The sequence below is a fragment of the Chiloscyllium plagiosum genome, unplaced genomic scaffold (genome assembly GCF_037043375.1).
Source record: "Chiloscyllium plagiosum isolate Xiang-an unplaced genomic scaffold, Cpla_swu_hap1 HiC_scaffold_16, whole genome shotgun sequence".
NCBI lineage: Eukaryota > Metazoa > Chordata > Chondrichthyes > Orectolobiformes > Hemiscylliidae > Chiloscyllium > Chiloscyllium plagiosum.
The window spans coordinates 20,081,919-20,098,461 of record NW_028270154.1 but is presented as its reverse complement, the minus strand read 5'-3'; the positions used below and the strand labels follow the sequence as shown (position 1 = coordinate 20,098,461).

At 39.8% G+C, this 16,543-nt stretch overlaps 1 protein-coding gene across 4 annotated transcripts in view; it reads left to right on the top strand.

Annotated features, from left to right (window-relative positions):
* Positions 1–16,543, top strand: part of glra1 (glycine receptor, alpha 1) — a 168,825-nt gene that overhangs the window by 97,689 nt on the left and 54,593 nt on the right. For 2 of the 4 annotated variants that reach the window (XM_087995196.1, XM_087995197.1), the window contains 2 exons: positions 7,761–7,907; positions 15,837–15,932. The exons of 1 other annotated variant lie outside the window; for it this stretch is intronic. In XM_087995196.1, coding sequence (XP_087851322.1) covers positions 7,761–7,907; positions 15,837–15,932 — 243 coding nt within the window. The remainder of the gene's footprint in view (positions 1–7,760; positions 7,908–15,836; positions 15,933–16,543) is intronic. One more of the 4 variants, XM_043703245.2, reaches the window with a different exon arrangement.

The window sequence follows — 16,543 nt, the reverse complement described above, 5'->3', positions numbered from 1 at the left end:
ATCTGGACTTTGATGTCTGAGAATCAAGAGTAGCCTGGAGTCAGCCTTGCCACTGCCTAATGCAGCAACAAAAGTGGACCAATGCCGTGGTGAGCAGGTTGTATGGTGCAACCTCATTTCTTGGGACAAGAGCCCAATTTGCTTCATGGTTGTTAGCGCTTCCAGCCATTACCTCTCATTCAACTCCCATGGGCATCTGAATCAATAAAATAGACTGAACAATGGCCAGAACCAGTTTCAGCAAATGGTCTCTTTATGAATACTAGTGGAGATCCGAGATTCACTTCAGCTTCAGCTCTGTAGGGGATTGTTTAAACAGCTGCAAATGAACATACTAGCTTTGTTTGACAGTTTTATGGTATTCAAATAAGCATATCTTTCTTTAAAGTATTTTCATCAATCTGTTTGCTTATTTGTACAGGATTAATGCATGTCAGTTGAATTAGAAATGTTTTCAATGACTGTATGAATGCATGTATTCTACTTACACTTTAAGAGCTCATAAAAGGGATAATTCTTCTCAAAAGGGATTTGGAAAGATCAATGTTTTGTGAGCATTTTAAAGACTTGTGATACTGCTTCTATTCTTGGTGGATACTGGAAACTGCTTCAAACGTTCAGCAGATATCACAACATTAAATCAATCTGTAAATTAAACCACAGTATATCCCAATTACATAATTATCTGAGTTTCCATACTGCTGAATGCCGAAGGACATTTTTCGATAAAGGAACACTAATGTATGTGAACACTCACACAATGCTGGTCAATTTAATCTTGTCATCTATGTCACAAGGACAGACTCACATGCATTAAAAAAACAGATTGAGTCAATCAAATCTCTTAACATGGTATGGTTTGTGAACCCACCCTCCTCTGGTGAAAATAGCAATCTTAGGGAAAATTGTCTTTGGAGAACATATTTAAACAACAAACTCAAAATCATATTTGTCGAGTGCCAGTTCATAATCTGCCATCCTCACTGTTAAATGAAACATGAAGCACAGCAGGACTGGCATGGCAGGCGTAAACGTGTGCAGCTTAAGCCATGCATACCTCCCATTTGGACCCCCAGAGGCAGATTTGCTCAACGTCAAGAGGAGAAAATTCAGACCTATGTTGGCTGGTGCAAGATTACAGATTATATGGAGTGAAAATGATTGATCAACAGGAAAGGACAGTGATATGTGGAATTGCTGTAATAAGGATGCACTGATCCACAGTGGTGCTCCACAGTCTTGCCTTCTTAGTTATTTGATGCTTCCAGATCAAGCAAGCTACTAGCAATACAAGCAGATAAGTACTTGAATGCAGTTGGTGAGAAAATAAGAAACTGCTAATATTTTGAAGCAATTATTCCTGCCGGTTAAATAGGTTGAGAATTGGCACAGACATTTTGGGATAAACTTTCAGGATTTATTATTGCCAAGGATTGCTATGGATGGGGCTAAAAATTATGAAATAGATCAGTGTGCTGGCTTTTTGTCTTCTTCACCCCATTCCTGAAAGTGCTGCTTTAGCTGGTGTGTTCCGATGCCAGGAAGGTCATCACCTTCACAAGGAAGTAGGAAATTCACCTGGACTGGTGCCTTAGTGGAGACACATTGGAATTCTGCGGTCAATTTTCAGTTTTTGAAAGTGATTGGTCAACTGTCCAGAGCTGGGCACCCACCAGCAGACTGGGCCTTGTCAGCATTCTTATAAGGAGAAAGTGAGGACTGCAGATGCTGGAGATCAGAGCTTAAAAATGTGTTGCTGGAAAAGCGCAGCAGGTCAGGCAGCATCAAAGGAACAGGAGAATCGACGTTTCGGGCATAAGCCCTTCTTCAGGAATGAGGAGGGTGTGCCAAGCAGGCTAAGTAAAAGGTAAGGAGGAGGAACTTGGGGGAGGGGTGCTGGGAATACGATAGGTGGAAGGAGGTTAAGGTGAGGGTGATAGAGCGGAGAGGGAGTGGGGGCAGAGAGGTCGGGAAGAAGATTGCTGGTCAAGAAGGCAGTGCTGAGTCTGAGGGTTGGGACTGAGAAAAGGTGGGGGGAGGGGAAATGAGAAAGCTGGAGAAATCTGCATTCATCCCTTGTGGTTGGAGGGTTTCTAGGCGGAAGATGAGGCGCTCTTCCTCCAGGCTCTTCCTCCATGGTCTGGCAACACTTTAACTCCCTCTCCCACTCCACCAAGGACATGCAAGTCCTTGGCCTCCTCCATTGCCACCTTCTTGACCTGCAATCTTCTTCCCGACCTCTCCACCCCCACCCCCTCTCCGGCCTATCACCCTCACCTTAAACTCCTTCCATCTATCGTACTCCCAGCGCCCCTCCCCCAAGTCCCTCCTCCCTAACTTTTATCTTAGCCTGCTTGGCACACCCTCCTCATTCCTGAAGAAGGGCTTATGCCTGAAACGTCGATTCTCCTGTTCCTTTGATGCTGCCTGACTTGCTGCGCTTTTCCAGCAACACATTTTTAAGCATTCTTATAAGGCCTACAAGCTTGCCATATTTGACTGACTGACTGAGCCAAAGTACAGACTATTGAAGGGCCCAATATTTCCCAAACCACCATCACCCACTCTGTGGCTAGTTACTTACTGTATTTTTTCTGTTAAAATTTGAAAATGTATTTAGAAAAATGCCTTCCTCTTGAATCATTCTCCCACTTACTTACTTTGCTTTGCAGCTGGATGCTTCTCTGAAAACTGGGAGTCAATCTCCATGTTAGTTAAGGGCTCACAGACATGAAAATCTAGACTTTAATCAGTTTCCCACTGGAGATGGGTTTAAGCCTGAAAGCAGTCTCACTCCTGTTTCCCAAGTCCATCAGTATACTTCAGCTCAGTGTGAGGTAACATATTGAACATTGGACTGGACTGGAAATATTTGTTGAGCACAGAAGAAGCCAACAGAACTACAGGATTAGGTTAACTTGAAACTCGCCAGAATACGTAAAATATTTCCCCAAAAAATAGCAATGCCACTTGAACTTTATTGACTGGACGTCTGTTAAAAAAAAGGAAAGAAGCAAACAGAATAACAAAAACTAAACCAAAATTATAGGATCTGAGGAAAATCCAAATGAAAACAAAAATGTAAAACAATGTTCATTTTTCATTGGAGGAAGACATTGTGACACCACATGCTTCTGTTGAATGCTCCCCTGGATAAAGATTATGACTTTAAACATGTGCAAACAGTTAAAGGAATCATGGGTCTATGGATGGCTGGTTCGACCAAACTCAGTCATAGGCCCATCACTTGGTCCCCTATAGATTTGTCCTGCACATCACGAAACCAAAAAATAAACAGAATATATTCAGAATTACCCAAAGGAGCCTCTTCAATTAATGGAGGCATAATGTAGCCTCTGGCATTGCAGATAATGATGAAACATGGAATAGTGTGAAATGCTTTACATTGAGAGGGATTGGAAAGGAAAGAGACTTGGAATTATTATGTCCCCAGAAATTATGACTTGGAGATGCTGGTGTTGGACTGGGGTGGGCAAAGATAAAAATCACTCCACACCAGATTATAGTCCAGCAGGTTTATTTGGAAGCAGGTGAGTGCGGTCTGAAAGCTAGTGCTTCCAAATAAACCTGTTGGGCTATAACCTGTCGTTGTCTGATTTTTAACATTGCCCGAAATTTGTGCAGCAAATGTGAAGTAGTTAGAGAGTCATAGAGTCATAGAGATGTACAGCATGGAAACAGACCCTTCGGTCCAACCTGTCCATGCTGACCAGATATCCCAACCTAATCTAGTCCCACCTGCCAGCACCCGGCCCCTATCCCTCCAAATCCTTCCTATTCATATACCCATCCAAATGCCTCTTAAATGTTGCAATTGTACCAGCCTCCACCGCATCCTCTGGCAGCTCATTCCATACACATACCACCCTCTGCGTGAAAAAGTTGCCCCTTAGGACTCTTTTATATCTTTCCCCTCTCACCCTAAACCTATGCTCTCTAGTTCTGGACTCAACGCCCCAAGGAAAAGACTTTGTCTATTTATCCTATCCATGCCCCTCATAATTTTGTAAAGCTCTATAAGGTCACCCCTCAGCCTCCGACGCTCCAGGGAAAACAGCCCCAGCCTGTTCAGCCTCTCCCTATAGTTCAATTCCTCCAACCCTGGCAATATCCTTGTAAATCTTTTCTGAACCCTTTCAAATTTCACAAAATCTTTCCAATAGGAAGGAGACCTGAATTGCATGCAATATTCCAACAGTGGCCTAACCAATGTCCTGTACAGCCACAACATAGCCTCCCAATTCCTATACTCAATACTCTGACCAATAAAGGAAAGCATACCAAATGCCTTCTTCACTATCCTATCTACCTGCAACTCCACTTTCAAGGAGCTATGACATGCACTCCAAGGTCTCTTTGATCAGCAACACTCCCTAGGACCTTACCATTAAGTGTATAAGTCCTGCTAAGATTTGCTTTCCCAAAATGCAGCACCTCGCATTTATTTGAATTAATCTGCCACTTCTCAGCACATTGGTCCAACTGGTCCAGATCCTGTTGTAATCTGAGGTAACCCTCTTCGCTGTCCACTGCACCTCCAATTTTGGTGTCATCTGCAAACTTACTAACTGTACCTCTTATGCTCGCATCCAAATCATTTATGTAAATGACAAAACGTTGAGGATCCAGCACCGATCCTTGTGGCACTCCACTGATCACAGGCCTCCAGTCTGAAAAACAACCCTCCAGCACTACCCTCTGTCTTCTACCTTTGAGCCAGTTCTGTATCCAAATGGCTAGTTCTCCATGCATTCCATGAGATCTAACCTTGCTAATCAGTCTCCCATGGGGAACCTTGAAGACCGCCTTACTGAAGTCCATATAGATCACATCTACTGCTCTGCCCTCATCAATCTTCTTTGTTACTTCCTCAAAAACCTCAGTCAAGTTTGTGAGACATGATTTCCCACACACAAAGCCATGTTGACTATCCCGAATCAGTCCTTGCCTTTCCAAATACATGTACATCCTGTCCCTCAAGATTCTCTCCAACAACTTGCCCACCACCGAGGTCAGGCTCACCGGTCTATAGTTCCCTGGCTTGTCTTTACCGCCCTTCTTAAACAGTGGCACCACGTTTCCCAACCTTCAGTCCTCCGGCACCTCACCTGTGACTATCAATGATACAAATATCTCAGCAAGAGGCCCAGCAATCACTTCTCTAGCTTTCCATAGAGTTCTCGGATACACCTGATCAGGTCCTGGGGATTTATCCACCTTTAACCATTTCAAGACATCCAGCACTTCCTCCTCTGTAATCTGGACATTTTGCAAGATGTCACCATCTATTTCCCCACAGTCTATATCTTCCATATCCTTTTCCATTGTAAATACTGATGCAAAATATTCATTTAGTATCTCCCCCATTTTCTGTGGCTCCACACAAAGGCTGCCTTGCTGATCTTTGAGGGGCCCTATTCTCTCCCAATTCCCCTTTTTTCCTTAATATTTGTAAAAACCCTTTTGATTCTCCTTAATTCTATTTGCCAAAGCTATCTCATGTCCCCTTTTTGCCCTCCTGATTTCCCTCTTAAATATACTCCTACTGCCTTTATACTCTTCTAAGGATTCACTCGATCTATCCTGCCTATACCTGACATATGCTTCCTTTTTCTTAACCAAACCCTCAATTTCTTTCGTCATCCAGCATTCCCTGTACCTACCAGCCTTCCCGTTCATCCTGACAGGAATATACTTTCTCTGGATTCTTGTTATCTAATTTCTGAAGGCTTCCCATTTTCCAGCTGTCCCTTTACCTGCGAACATCTGCCTCCAATCAGCTTTCGAAAGTTCTTGCCTAATACCGTCAAAATTGGCCTTTCTCCAATTTAGAACTTCAACTTTTAGATCTGGTCTATTCTTTTCCTTCACTATTTTAAAACGAATAAAATTATGGTCGCTGGCCCCAAAGTGCTCCCCCACTGACACCTCAGTCACCTGCCCTGCTTTATTTCCCAAGAATAGTTGCAGCAGTAAAATAAATTATATAGTTGGGTACTTCTGTTTATTTTGGATATTACATTAAAACATTGGGAATAGCTTTTTACATAGGTTACTAGTGAGGCCAAATCTGAAGTATTTTATGCAATTTCTAAACACATTCATAAGAATATAGGTAGACTGGAAAAGACTCAGCATCAAGTAATAAGGATAATTGCACGTCTCAGAGACTACATTATAAGAAAAACTCAGGCAATAGAATATATCTTCACTTGAAAAAGTTAGCCAATATGATGTGGGTCTTTAGAATAATAAAATGTGCAAGAATTATTTGTAGAATCCCTAAAGTACAGAAATAGTTCATTGAGTTCACAAAGAGTATTCCATCCAGATCCCCACACTTGCTACGGCCAATCTATTTAACCTGCACAAAGAAACCAGACCACCCAGAGAAAACCCACACAGACATGTGGAGGGGGTGCAAACTCCTCACAAGTGGTGACCCAAGGCTGGGGTTGAACACAGGTCCTTGATACTGTGAGGTAGCAATGCTAACCACTGGGCCACCCATACGCTGTGTTGCACTAAGGTTGAGGGAAATAACTATTTTAGTTTGACAGTGAACAGAGAACTCAAAAAATATGGATTTTAATAATTTAGTTGTTCCAAAGTAATAATAGAGTACAGCCTACCAAACTTAATTCAAAAATAACATACTGCATTTGGTAGAATTCTGAAATAATAGCAGAAAATACTGGAAATACTTTAGAGAGAGACAGTTATTGTTTCAGGTCAAAATATTTTGTCTGTTCTAATGAATGGTCATGACCTGAAAATTTTTAACTCCGTTTCTTTTCTTCTCTCGGTGTCTGTACACAGACAATGTGGGTATCACTGGCTAAACCAGGACAAATTGCCCAGAGGGCAGTTAAGAGTCAATCACATTGCTGTGGGTTTAGAGTTATATTAGACCAAACTAGATAGGCAGCAAATTTCCTTCCCTATAATGAACCAGATAGTTTTTTTTTGTCTTTTAACAAATTGGCAGTAGTCATATGGTCATTACCAGTGCAGCCTTCAGCTCCACATTTTTATTGAATTTAAATTTCACCATCTGTTAGTGTGGGCTTTGGACATATGTCGCCAGAACATTTGACAGCATTCTAGAGTCTAGGCCAGTGGCAATATCACTACGGCACCTCCCCTGCTAGATATGTTGACTTTTTTTTCCAGAATTTGCTGCTTTTATGCTAGGGTAACTGTTATGATTAAAAATAATTTAAAGTAATATCAAATGAAAAAGGAAAATGAGAGTTATATAGATGTCCTCTGGGTCTATAAGGATAATGAAATTATTACAGCTAGAGATTTGCTTGAGCCATTTCGAATAATAAAAATACCAATATCATGGCAGGGAAGAGGGAAATCCATGTTTGAAGCAGTTATGCACAGACTGTGGGTGCAATTTTTTCTTATTCAAAACTTTCTCTTGCCCTTCAGTTCTCAGTATCTGTGAGAAATTCCTGACAATATCTGTTGGACAATCCCAATATTTCCAATACCTACTTTCCCATCACTTGCTCATATCTTTTTTCTGTTCTTTTAGGTCTTTCTTAGTGAATCAAACTGTGCTTCCAACTCCTGTTTCTCTTTCAAATTATGTTGTGGTGGAAAATTATTAAAAGGCTTATTCAAATGAAACTCTGTTGAATGGAACAGCAACTAAAGTTTGGTTATCTGACTAATATGCGGATGCTAATAACAGCATCACAAATAATAATTGTCTTTCCTTACTTCAGGTATCCTATGTAAAAGCCATTGACATCTGGATGGCTGTCTGCTTACTCTTTGTCTTCTCTGCACTGTTGGAATATGCAGCTGTTAACTTTGTGTCTCGTCAACATAAAGAACTGCTGAGGTTTCGCCGGCGAAGACGCCTGCACAAGGTAGAGACTAGAGAGATAAGAAAAAGACCCCTTTTGTAAACACACACTTGATTAGGGTATAACTTGACAGATAGAGACAGAGGACTGTTGGTTTATGTGTCTATAGATAATGATATGAACCCAAACTGAAGAACAAAGAAATTATTTCTTCAAGATGTGTGAATTATAATTAGTATTTTCATAGCACCTTTCATACAGAAATATATATCAACGCGCTTCACAGAAAGCTAATCACACTAAAATTATTGTTGAGATTATAAGGAGAAATTAGTAAAGACGTGATCAACGATAGGTGTTAATAGCAGGAGAGACAGAAATAGAGAAATTTTATGAAAGGATTGTCTCAGCGAATGGCCTGGACATTTGAAGGTGCAGTTATTAATGCTGGGATAAAAGGTGTGAGATATGCACCAGAAACCAGTTAGTGGAAATATAGAATTCTTGGATTGTTGTGGGATAGGTAAAGGTTACAGAGATAGGAAGGAATGAGACCTTGAGAATTGGAATTTGGGGAGCCTTAATGAAGGGTTCTTTTTATGAGAAAATTCATACACACTTTCAAGGAAATTCTTTACTTGAAGGTAATGACCATTTGTGAAAGAGAGAAAGCATCCCTAACTTTAAAAATTGTGTCGGGAGGAACTATTACTGAGATTGAATTTGTGTTTAAATGACTTGGGCACCTTGCTGAGATATTTGTATCATTGATAGTCACAGGTGAGGTACCAGAGGACTGGAGGTTGACTAACATGGTGCCACTATTTCAGAGAAGTGTTAAGGAAAAGCGAGGGAACTATAGACCGGTGAGCCTGGCATCAGTGCTGGGCAAGATGTTGGAGGGAATCCTGAGGGACAGGATTTACATGTATTTGGAAATTATGGTATTTGGAAAGGCAATGACCGATTAACAGTAGTCAGCATGGCTTTGTGCATGGCAAATTTCACTAACTTGATTGAGTTTTTTGAATAAGTAACAAAGAGGATTGATGAAGGCAGAGTGGTGGATGTGATCTACATGGGCTTCAGTAAGGTATTTGACAAGGCTCCTCATGGTAGACTGGTTAACAAGGTTAATCACATGGAATACAAGGAGAACTAGCCATTTGGATACAAAACTGGCTCAAAAGTAGAAGACAGAGGGTGGTAGTGGGGGTTTGCTTTTCAGAATTAAGGCCTGTGACCAGCAATGTGCCACAGGATCATGCTGTACTGCTTTTTGCCATTTATATAAATGATTTAGATTTGAACATAGGAGGTATAGTTAGTAAGTTTGCAGATGACACCAAAATTGGAGGTACAAAGGACAGCAAAGAAGTACAAGAGGACCTTGATCAGATGGGCCATTGGGCTGAGGAGTGGCAGATGGAGTTTAGATAAATGTGAGGTGCTGAATTTTGGCAAATCAGGGTAGGTCTCACACATTTACTGGTAAGGAACTGGGGAGGTTTCTGAACAAAGAGACCTTGGAATGCAGGTTCATACTTCCTTGAAAGTGGAGTTGCATGGAGATAGGGTAATGAAGACGGTGTTTGGTATGCTTGCCTTTATTGGTCGGAGCACTGAGTACAGGAGTTGGGAGGTCATGGTGTGGCTGTACAGGACATTGGTTGGGCCATTTTTGGAATAGTGCATATAATTCTGGTCTCTCTGCTACCAGAAAGTTGTTGTGAAACTTGAAAGGGTTCAGAAAAGATTTACAAGGATGTTGCCAGATTTGGAGGGTTTGAGCTATAGAAAAAGGTTGAACAAGGTGGGGATGTTTTCCCTGGAGTGTCGACTAAAGGGCATAGGTTTAAGGTGAGAGGGGAAAGATTTAAAAGGGACCTAAGGGCAACTTTTTCACTCAGAGGCTTTGTGTGTGTATGGCATGAGCTGCCAGAGGAAGTGGTGAAGGCAGGTACAATTACAACATTTAAGAGACATCTGGATGGGTATATGAATAGGAAGGGTTTTGAGGAACATGAGCCAAATGCTGGCAAATGGGACTAGATTAGGTTAGGATATCTGGTCAGCATGGACAAATTGGACCGAAGAGTCTGCTGCCATGCTGTACAGCTGTATGATTCTATGACTGTATGACTTTGATCTAAACTCAGATCATGACAACAAATGAATTGTAAATTATGGTATCAGGCTGCTTTATTGATAATATACTCATAGTGTTAAGCATTAAGGGTTCATGGTGTATTATCTTTCTTTATATTTGTGGCAGGTGGGAGTGGCGTATAAATGTGCCCACCAAGATGTTAGGGAACTGAATTTATCCATAACTATATCCATTGCCAACGTTACATTTCTACAGATCAGAGTCAGATGTGGAATAAAACTGACTTCACTTCATCCCTTCAACTCAATCCTAGAATAGCATTTTTATTCTCCCCACCATAATGCTTCCTTTCCAATCATTCTTACGGGTTTTCCTTAATACAAATACTTACACCATGTTATGCCTAAATATCTCAGAAAATTGCACAATAAAATATTTTTTGAAGTGCCATGTTTTCTTAACTATGCAAATAAAATAGTCAGTCAGGCAAAAAGGCAATAGACACACAACCATTTGGTATTAGCTGAGCATGACTTCTAATTTAATACTTTAAGAGCTAATTATGAGCAATTTCCGATTGGATTGTTGCTTCAACATGACTTTTCATAAGGTCTTTTCAGTTGCTATTGAGAATACATTTCCACACTATCAATCTTGCCTAATGTAAAGCCATGCTGCAGAGGTGGACATGGGGTAGATCATCCAAGTCTCTCTGAATTTTCAATTATTATAATAACGGAAATGATTTATAAGAGAGCACAGTGATCATCAGAGTAGTACTGACTGGCATCAAGATGCCCTTGAAAAATTGACATTAAAGGGATTCAAAAAGGAAATATTCCATTGCTTAAAGTCATAAATAACACAAAGGAAGTTGATTAAATTCCAACAACTGCAATCATTTCAGATGCGCAGTATCACTGCAGGAATTCCTTGGTGCGGTGTTCTTGCAACAGCTGTCTTCTACTGCTTCATCAACGAACTTTCCTCCGTAAGGTCAAAAGTGTGGATATTCACTGATAATTGCAATATTTGGAACAATTTGCAACTTTTCAGATAGTGAAGTAACCCAGATCTGAATGGAGAAAGTCCTGATTATATTTGGCCTTGCAATGGTAGTTGGAAAGGAATATTCATGCCACATAAATACCAGACAATAACAGTCTCCAAAAAGAGAGCATCTAACCAGGTACTATTGACATTCAATGGTGTTATCACTGCTGAGTGTCTTTCATTAATGTCCTCAGAGTTACCATTGGTCAGGTCAGAAGTAGAAATAAACCAGTTCAATAAGTACAGTGGTTAAATGAGCAGGACAGAGGCTGGAAATTCTTTGGCAACTAACTAATCTCTGACACCTCATCCACAAGATTCAAGTCAGGTGCATGTTACAACACTCTCCACTTTGCTGAAAGAGCTCAGTTTCACCAGCACTGAAGTAGATCGATACCATACTAGACAAAGTAACCTACTTCTGGATTAGTGGTGTTGGAAGAGCACAGCAGTTCAGGCAGCATCCAAGGAGCAGCGAAATCGACATTTCGGGCAAAAGCCCTTCATCAGGGATAAAGGCAGTGAGCCTAAAGCGTGGAGAGATAAGCTAAAGGAGGGTGGGGGTGGGGAGAAGTAGCATAGAGTACAATGGGTGAGTGGGGGAGGGGATGACTTGATCAGCACCCAAATGACCTTAAACATTTATTCCCTCTATCATTGAAATACAGCTGTATTAATGTTTACCATTTACCCAATACACTGCAGCAGCTTATCAACATTTTCTTTGATAGCACCCTCCAATGTCATGGCCAAGGGTAGCAGAAATAAGGGAGCATCAGCACCTGCAAGTCTCCCTCCAAGTCCCAAATACTCCTGAAGTGGAACTATATTTTCACTCCTTCACTATCACTGGGCCATAATTCCGAATATAGAACTTTGTGGGTGTGTCTACACCACATGGAGTGCAGCGATCAAGAATGTGGCTCAACACCACATTCTCAAGGGTTATTAGAAATGGCCAATAAATGGCCAGAGATAATCACATCCCCCATGCAAATTGAAAAAAGTCAGTTGGAACTCCATTGAAGTGTATTTTTGAGCCATCAGAGGCAGGTTTATATTGAAATTTCTTCACAAACTGAATTCCTTACCTCTGCCTCATATGCATGGAATAAGCAGAAACTAGGCATGGGAATATCTTTGGTGTGATATGAACATAAATGCATTTGGCAAGATCTCTTTGACCAATACTTGTAATTAATTCATAAGAACCATATCAACCTTTTTAGTTGATCACGAGATCTGATTGGTACTCATTGTAATCAATTATACAGGCATTGGATCAAATATGTGTTGACCCCACTGGAACTCAAAATTTTCATTGACCTGGTAACATAAGAATCTGTTGTTAGTACTTCAGGCATGTTACACATCCTTAAAGGGGAAACTTTATTGTGGATGCACCATCCAAAAGTCACAATTGTTAATGACTTGAGTTGAAAGTGTCTTTTTGAGACAACAATGTAATGTTTGTTACTTCTTATAATCATTGGGTTATGTCAATGCAGTAAAATAAAAATATTTTGCATCCCTTTTGCCAACAATTTTGAACACCAGCACAGGTACTGAAGATTGTACTGATAAAGTTAAGAAGGTAGCACTGCACAGACATGGAATAATGATGAGCAATTACTAGTGACAAGCAAAGAGCAGGGACATTCTGGTAAATATCTTTGTTTCCAATACAGCTAGCCTGCACCATATTAGGAAATCTAGTGCTGATCAATGGTACAGGAAAAGAAATACTGGCTATGCTGACTGAAGGATCAATCACTTGGTTCCTACATCAACGCCCAATAAATTGGTAGATAATGCAGGGCCTCCCTTTGTAAACCGGGAAAGGATTCTTTCAAGAGGATCAAACATACAGGGAATGGTGTCTTCCATTCTGGTTCAGGTTGAGCACAAGTGCCACAGTAGGGGATGGAATTGACTTGTGAGTTGTGCCCTGATGATCCAAGGCCTACAGAGTCATAATTCCATGTTCACTGCCAGATATGTATGATGGGAACGGAAGATGGCATAATGGCAGGTTCTGTCAGTCTGGGGAAGGTGCCTGCTAATCTGCATGGCAGATTTTATTTCAAATAACAAACATGAAAAATGAAATATTATCATTATGTTGTTTTCCAAAATAAAAAGCCTAGCATTGAATTTACGCTGATTTGCCAAAGATTGCAGTTAATATAGTTTCCAGTTAGATGCAGGAGCTCACTCTGAGTTCATGGGAATATTCACATTCTTTAGGGAAAAGGTAGCAGGTCTTATGTTCTTTGAGGACATTCCTCTGCCTTTGAACTTTTGGAAATGATTTCTGTTCAGTATTTTTGTGATATTGATAACAATAATCTTGCTGCTTCATTCAATCTGCAAATGTTTAGTATGTGGGGATTAAGAACAAGACAGGGTATTAACATTGGAAATCAAAATCATGGTAAACTGACTTGGCCCCATATTTGTTGACAAAGTTTATTCTTGTAGATTTACAGTTGCAAATTCATCTGCCAATTAGTTAATTGTTTCTCAATCAAATCTTCAGCTTTTGGTCATTGAGCAGGAATGGGAGTCAAGGACAGTCAGAGACATTGGGCAGACAGACAAGTATCTTGGCAGGCAGCTCCTATCTGCAATCCCACCTCAGGCAGGGGTACAGGTTAAGAACTGGGTTTGTATGGCAGCTTTTATGTGGAATAAATGAACCTCAGGTTGGATACTGTAAGACAATCTGCAGAAGCTGATCCTACCCAACAGGTACAAAGTATTTGCTACTCATGAGGATAAAGATTAAGATTGACAAATAAAATACAACTTGGAGCAGGAGACTGTCTAAAAGGGGGAAAGGAGAGAAACAGAAGAAACATAATTGAGGCGATTTAATAATAACAAAGTCTTTTGGCCCATCTTTGGAAATGGGATGAGACTTCCATTTGGCATAATAACTATTGACAGAACAATGGACTTGCAACCATGCCTCAAAAGGATATTGAAATGGTGAGGAAAGTTCAGTCATAGAAATATTGACAAATCCTTCAGCTGAACAAAACCCAGCTTCATCCACACTTGGATGAGATTCAAGAGATTTACTGACAGTTAATTCCTTCCTTTATGTCGTGTAGCCACGGTATTTGTATAGCTTGTGAAGTTAAATTTATAGTCAATTGCAATCTCAAGAATGTTAATGCAAGGATTCATCGATTGTAACAAGTATCAGGAGGAGATAGTTAGCTTCTTTTCCTTGTTGGAGATAATTATTGTCTGGCACGTTTGTTGTATGGGGATGTTATCTGCCACTTTATCAGCCGATCTGAATATAATCCAGGTCATACCATTTCAGAATTTCACAATTTGAACTCTAAGGACTTTTGCAAACTTTGGAATTATTTTACAAAAATATTAAATCTTTTCATTTGAGGTTCACCTTGTGATTGCTTCCCAGAAAAGCAAAAACTTACATACTCTTTATTTGGGTGCTTTCATAACACCTGAATGTCAAAGATTCTTTGACAATGAATCTTGCATCTATGTGAAAGAGGAAGTAGTACAAAATGTATAAATGGCAGTGTGTGAATGTAACAAGATTAAAAAAAAAGATTTGGCTTCCCTCATGATATTATATATCAGTTATGAACTTATCATACATGAATCCATGATGAAAGTGGGCTTCTGTCATGTCTGATGCAGCAGAGTTGGTATTGATTGATGTGATTTAAGTCGACTGGAGATTCCTAACAAAGTGTCAAAAGTTTGTTACAAGCATCAAAAGCTGTGTTTTTAAAACAGCCAGGACATGTAAAATAACAGTAGAAAAGACACAGGATACTTTAAAAGATTTTTTCACTACATTTTGGTACTGTTTCTATTAGAAAGTACTGTAAAAGTGTGAGCAATTACTGATGCTGGTCAATGTAATCGTCAACTTATCTTATTTCATGACCAGATCCCTATGACAAATCACTGTATTAATTCACATCACCATTTCAAGACAGTAGCTTTGAACTTGAGAAAACCATTTCTATTTACCTTTCCAAAGGTTTCAGATTCACCAGCTTTCCATTCATTTGACAAACTCTCGAATCTGATGGAGCTTTGAAAATTCTGCACCTGTGGAGGAAAATGGTATACATACCCATTTATAATGGAGAATCCAACCTTAGTAGACACTCCCCCTTCATAAAAAGGCCAGAGGAGAAATGAGATTGGGGAGGATATCTCCTGTGTTCATAAAAGGAGGGAGACAGAAAGTAGGAAATTATGGGGCAGTTCATTTAACATTTGTTAAATGGAAATGTTAGAAGCTATTATTAAAGATGTTTTAGCAGGACACTTGGTTAAATCCATGGCAAGGTCAATACGGTTTAGTGAAAGGAAAATCATATTTGACCAATCTAATGCAGTTTTTTGAGGAGGTAACACATGCCATGCAGATGGGAAACTGCTTGGATATATTATACTTTGATTTCTAGATTGCATTTATGAAAGTGCCTCATCAAACATTATTGCAGAAAATAAAAGCTTATTGTGTAGGTGGTGGATTGTTGGCATGGACAGAAGATTAGTTGATTAATGGGAAGCAGAAAGTTACCATCAATGAATCTTTTTAAGGTTATCACAATCATGTGCCATAGGGATGTAACAATATATATAAATGGCATGAATGACAGGACAGAAGGCATGTTTGTCACATTTGCTGATGACACAAGTGTAGAAAGGAAAGTAAATTGTTGTCTATGTCCTCTTTACAAAGAAGATATAGATAGGTTAATTGAATAGACAAAAATGTGGTAAATGGAATGCAATGTGAGAAAATGTGAAATTGTCTATTTTGGCAGGAAGAATTAAAAGAAAAATATTATCTAAATGATGAGAGATTGCAGAACTTTGAGATGCAGAGGGATCTGGGTGTCCTAGTGCATGAATCACAAAAGGTTAGTATGTATATACAGCAAATAATCAGAAAGCTAACAGAATGCTATTATTTATTATCAAGGAAGTGGAATACAAAAGTAAAGTGGTTATGCTTCAGTTATACAGAGCACTGATGAGATGTGTCTGGAGAACTGTGTCGCCTTATTTAAGGAAGGATATAAATGAATAGAATGCAGTTCAGAGAAGACCTCCCAGGATAATACCTGGAACAACTGGCTTGTTTTTTCAGAAAGGATTGGATAGCTTGGCTTCTACTGGTGACTTGCTTGAAACATCTGAGATCCTGAGGACACTCTTCAGGGTGGACGTTGAAAGGATGTTTCATTTTATGGTAGAACCTAGGACTAAAGGTCACTATTTTAAAATCACTATTTTCATTTAAAACAGAAACTGCATTTGTTTTTAAACTCAATGTTATGAGTCTTCAGAACACACTTCCTGAAAAGATGGTGGCAGTAGTGTCTCTGAAAGGTGTTAAGGCAGAGTTAAATAGACTCATGTAACCAAACAAGTACAATCAGATCAACCATGACCTTAGTGAATGGCTGAGCAAGCTCAAGGGACTGAAGGGCTTACACCCATTTCTTAATCACAGGTTTATTTGAAAATT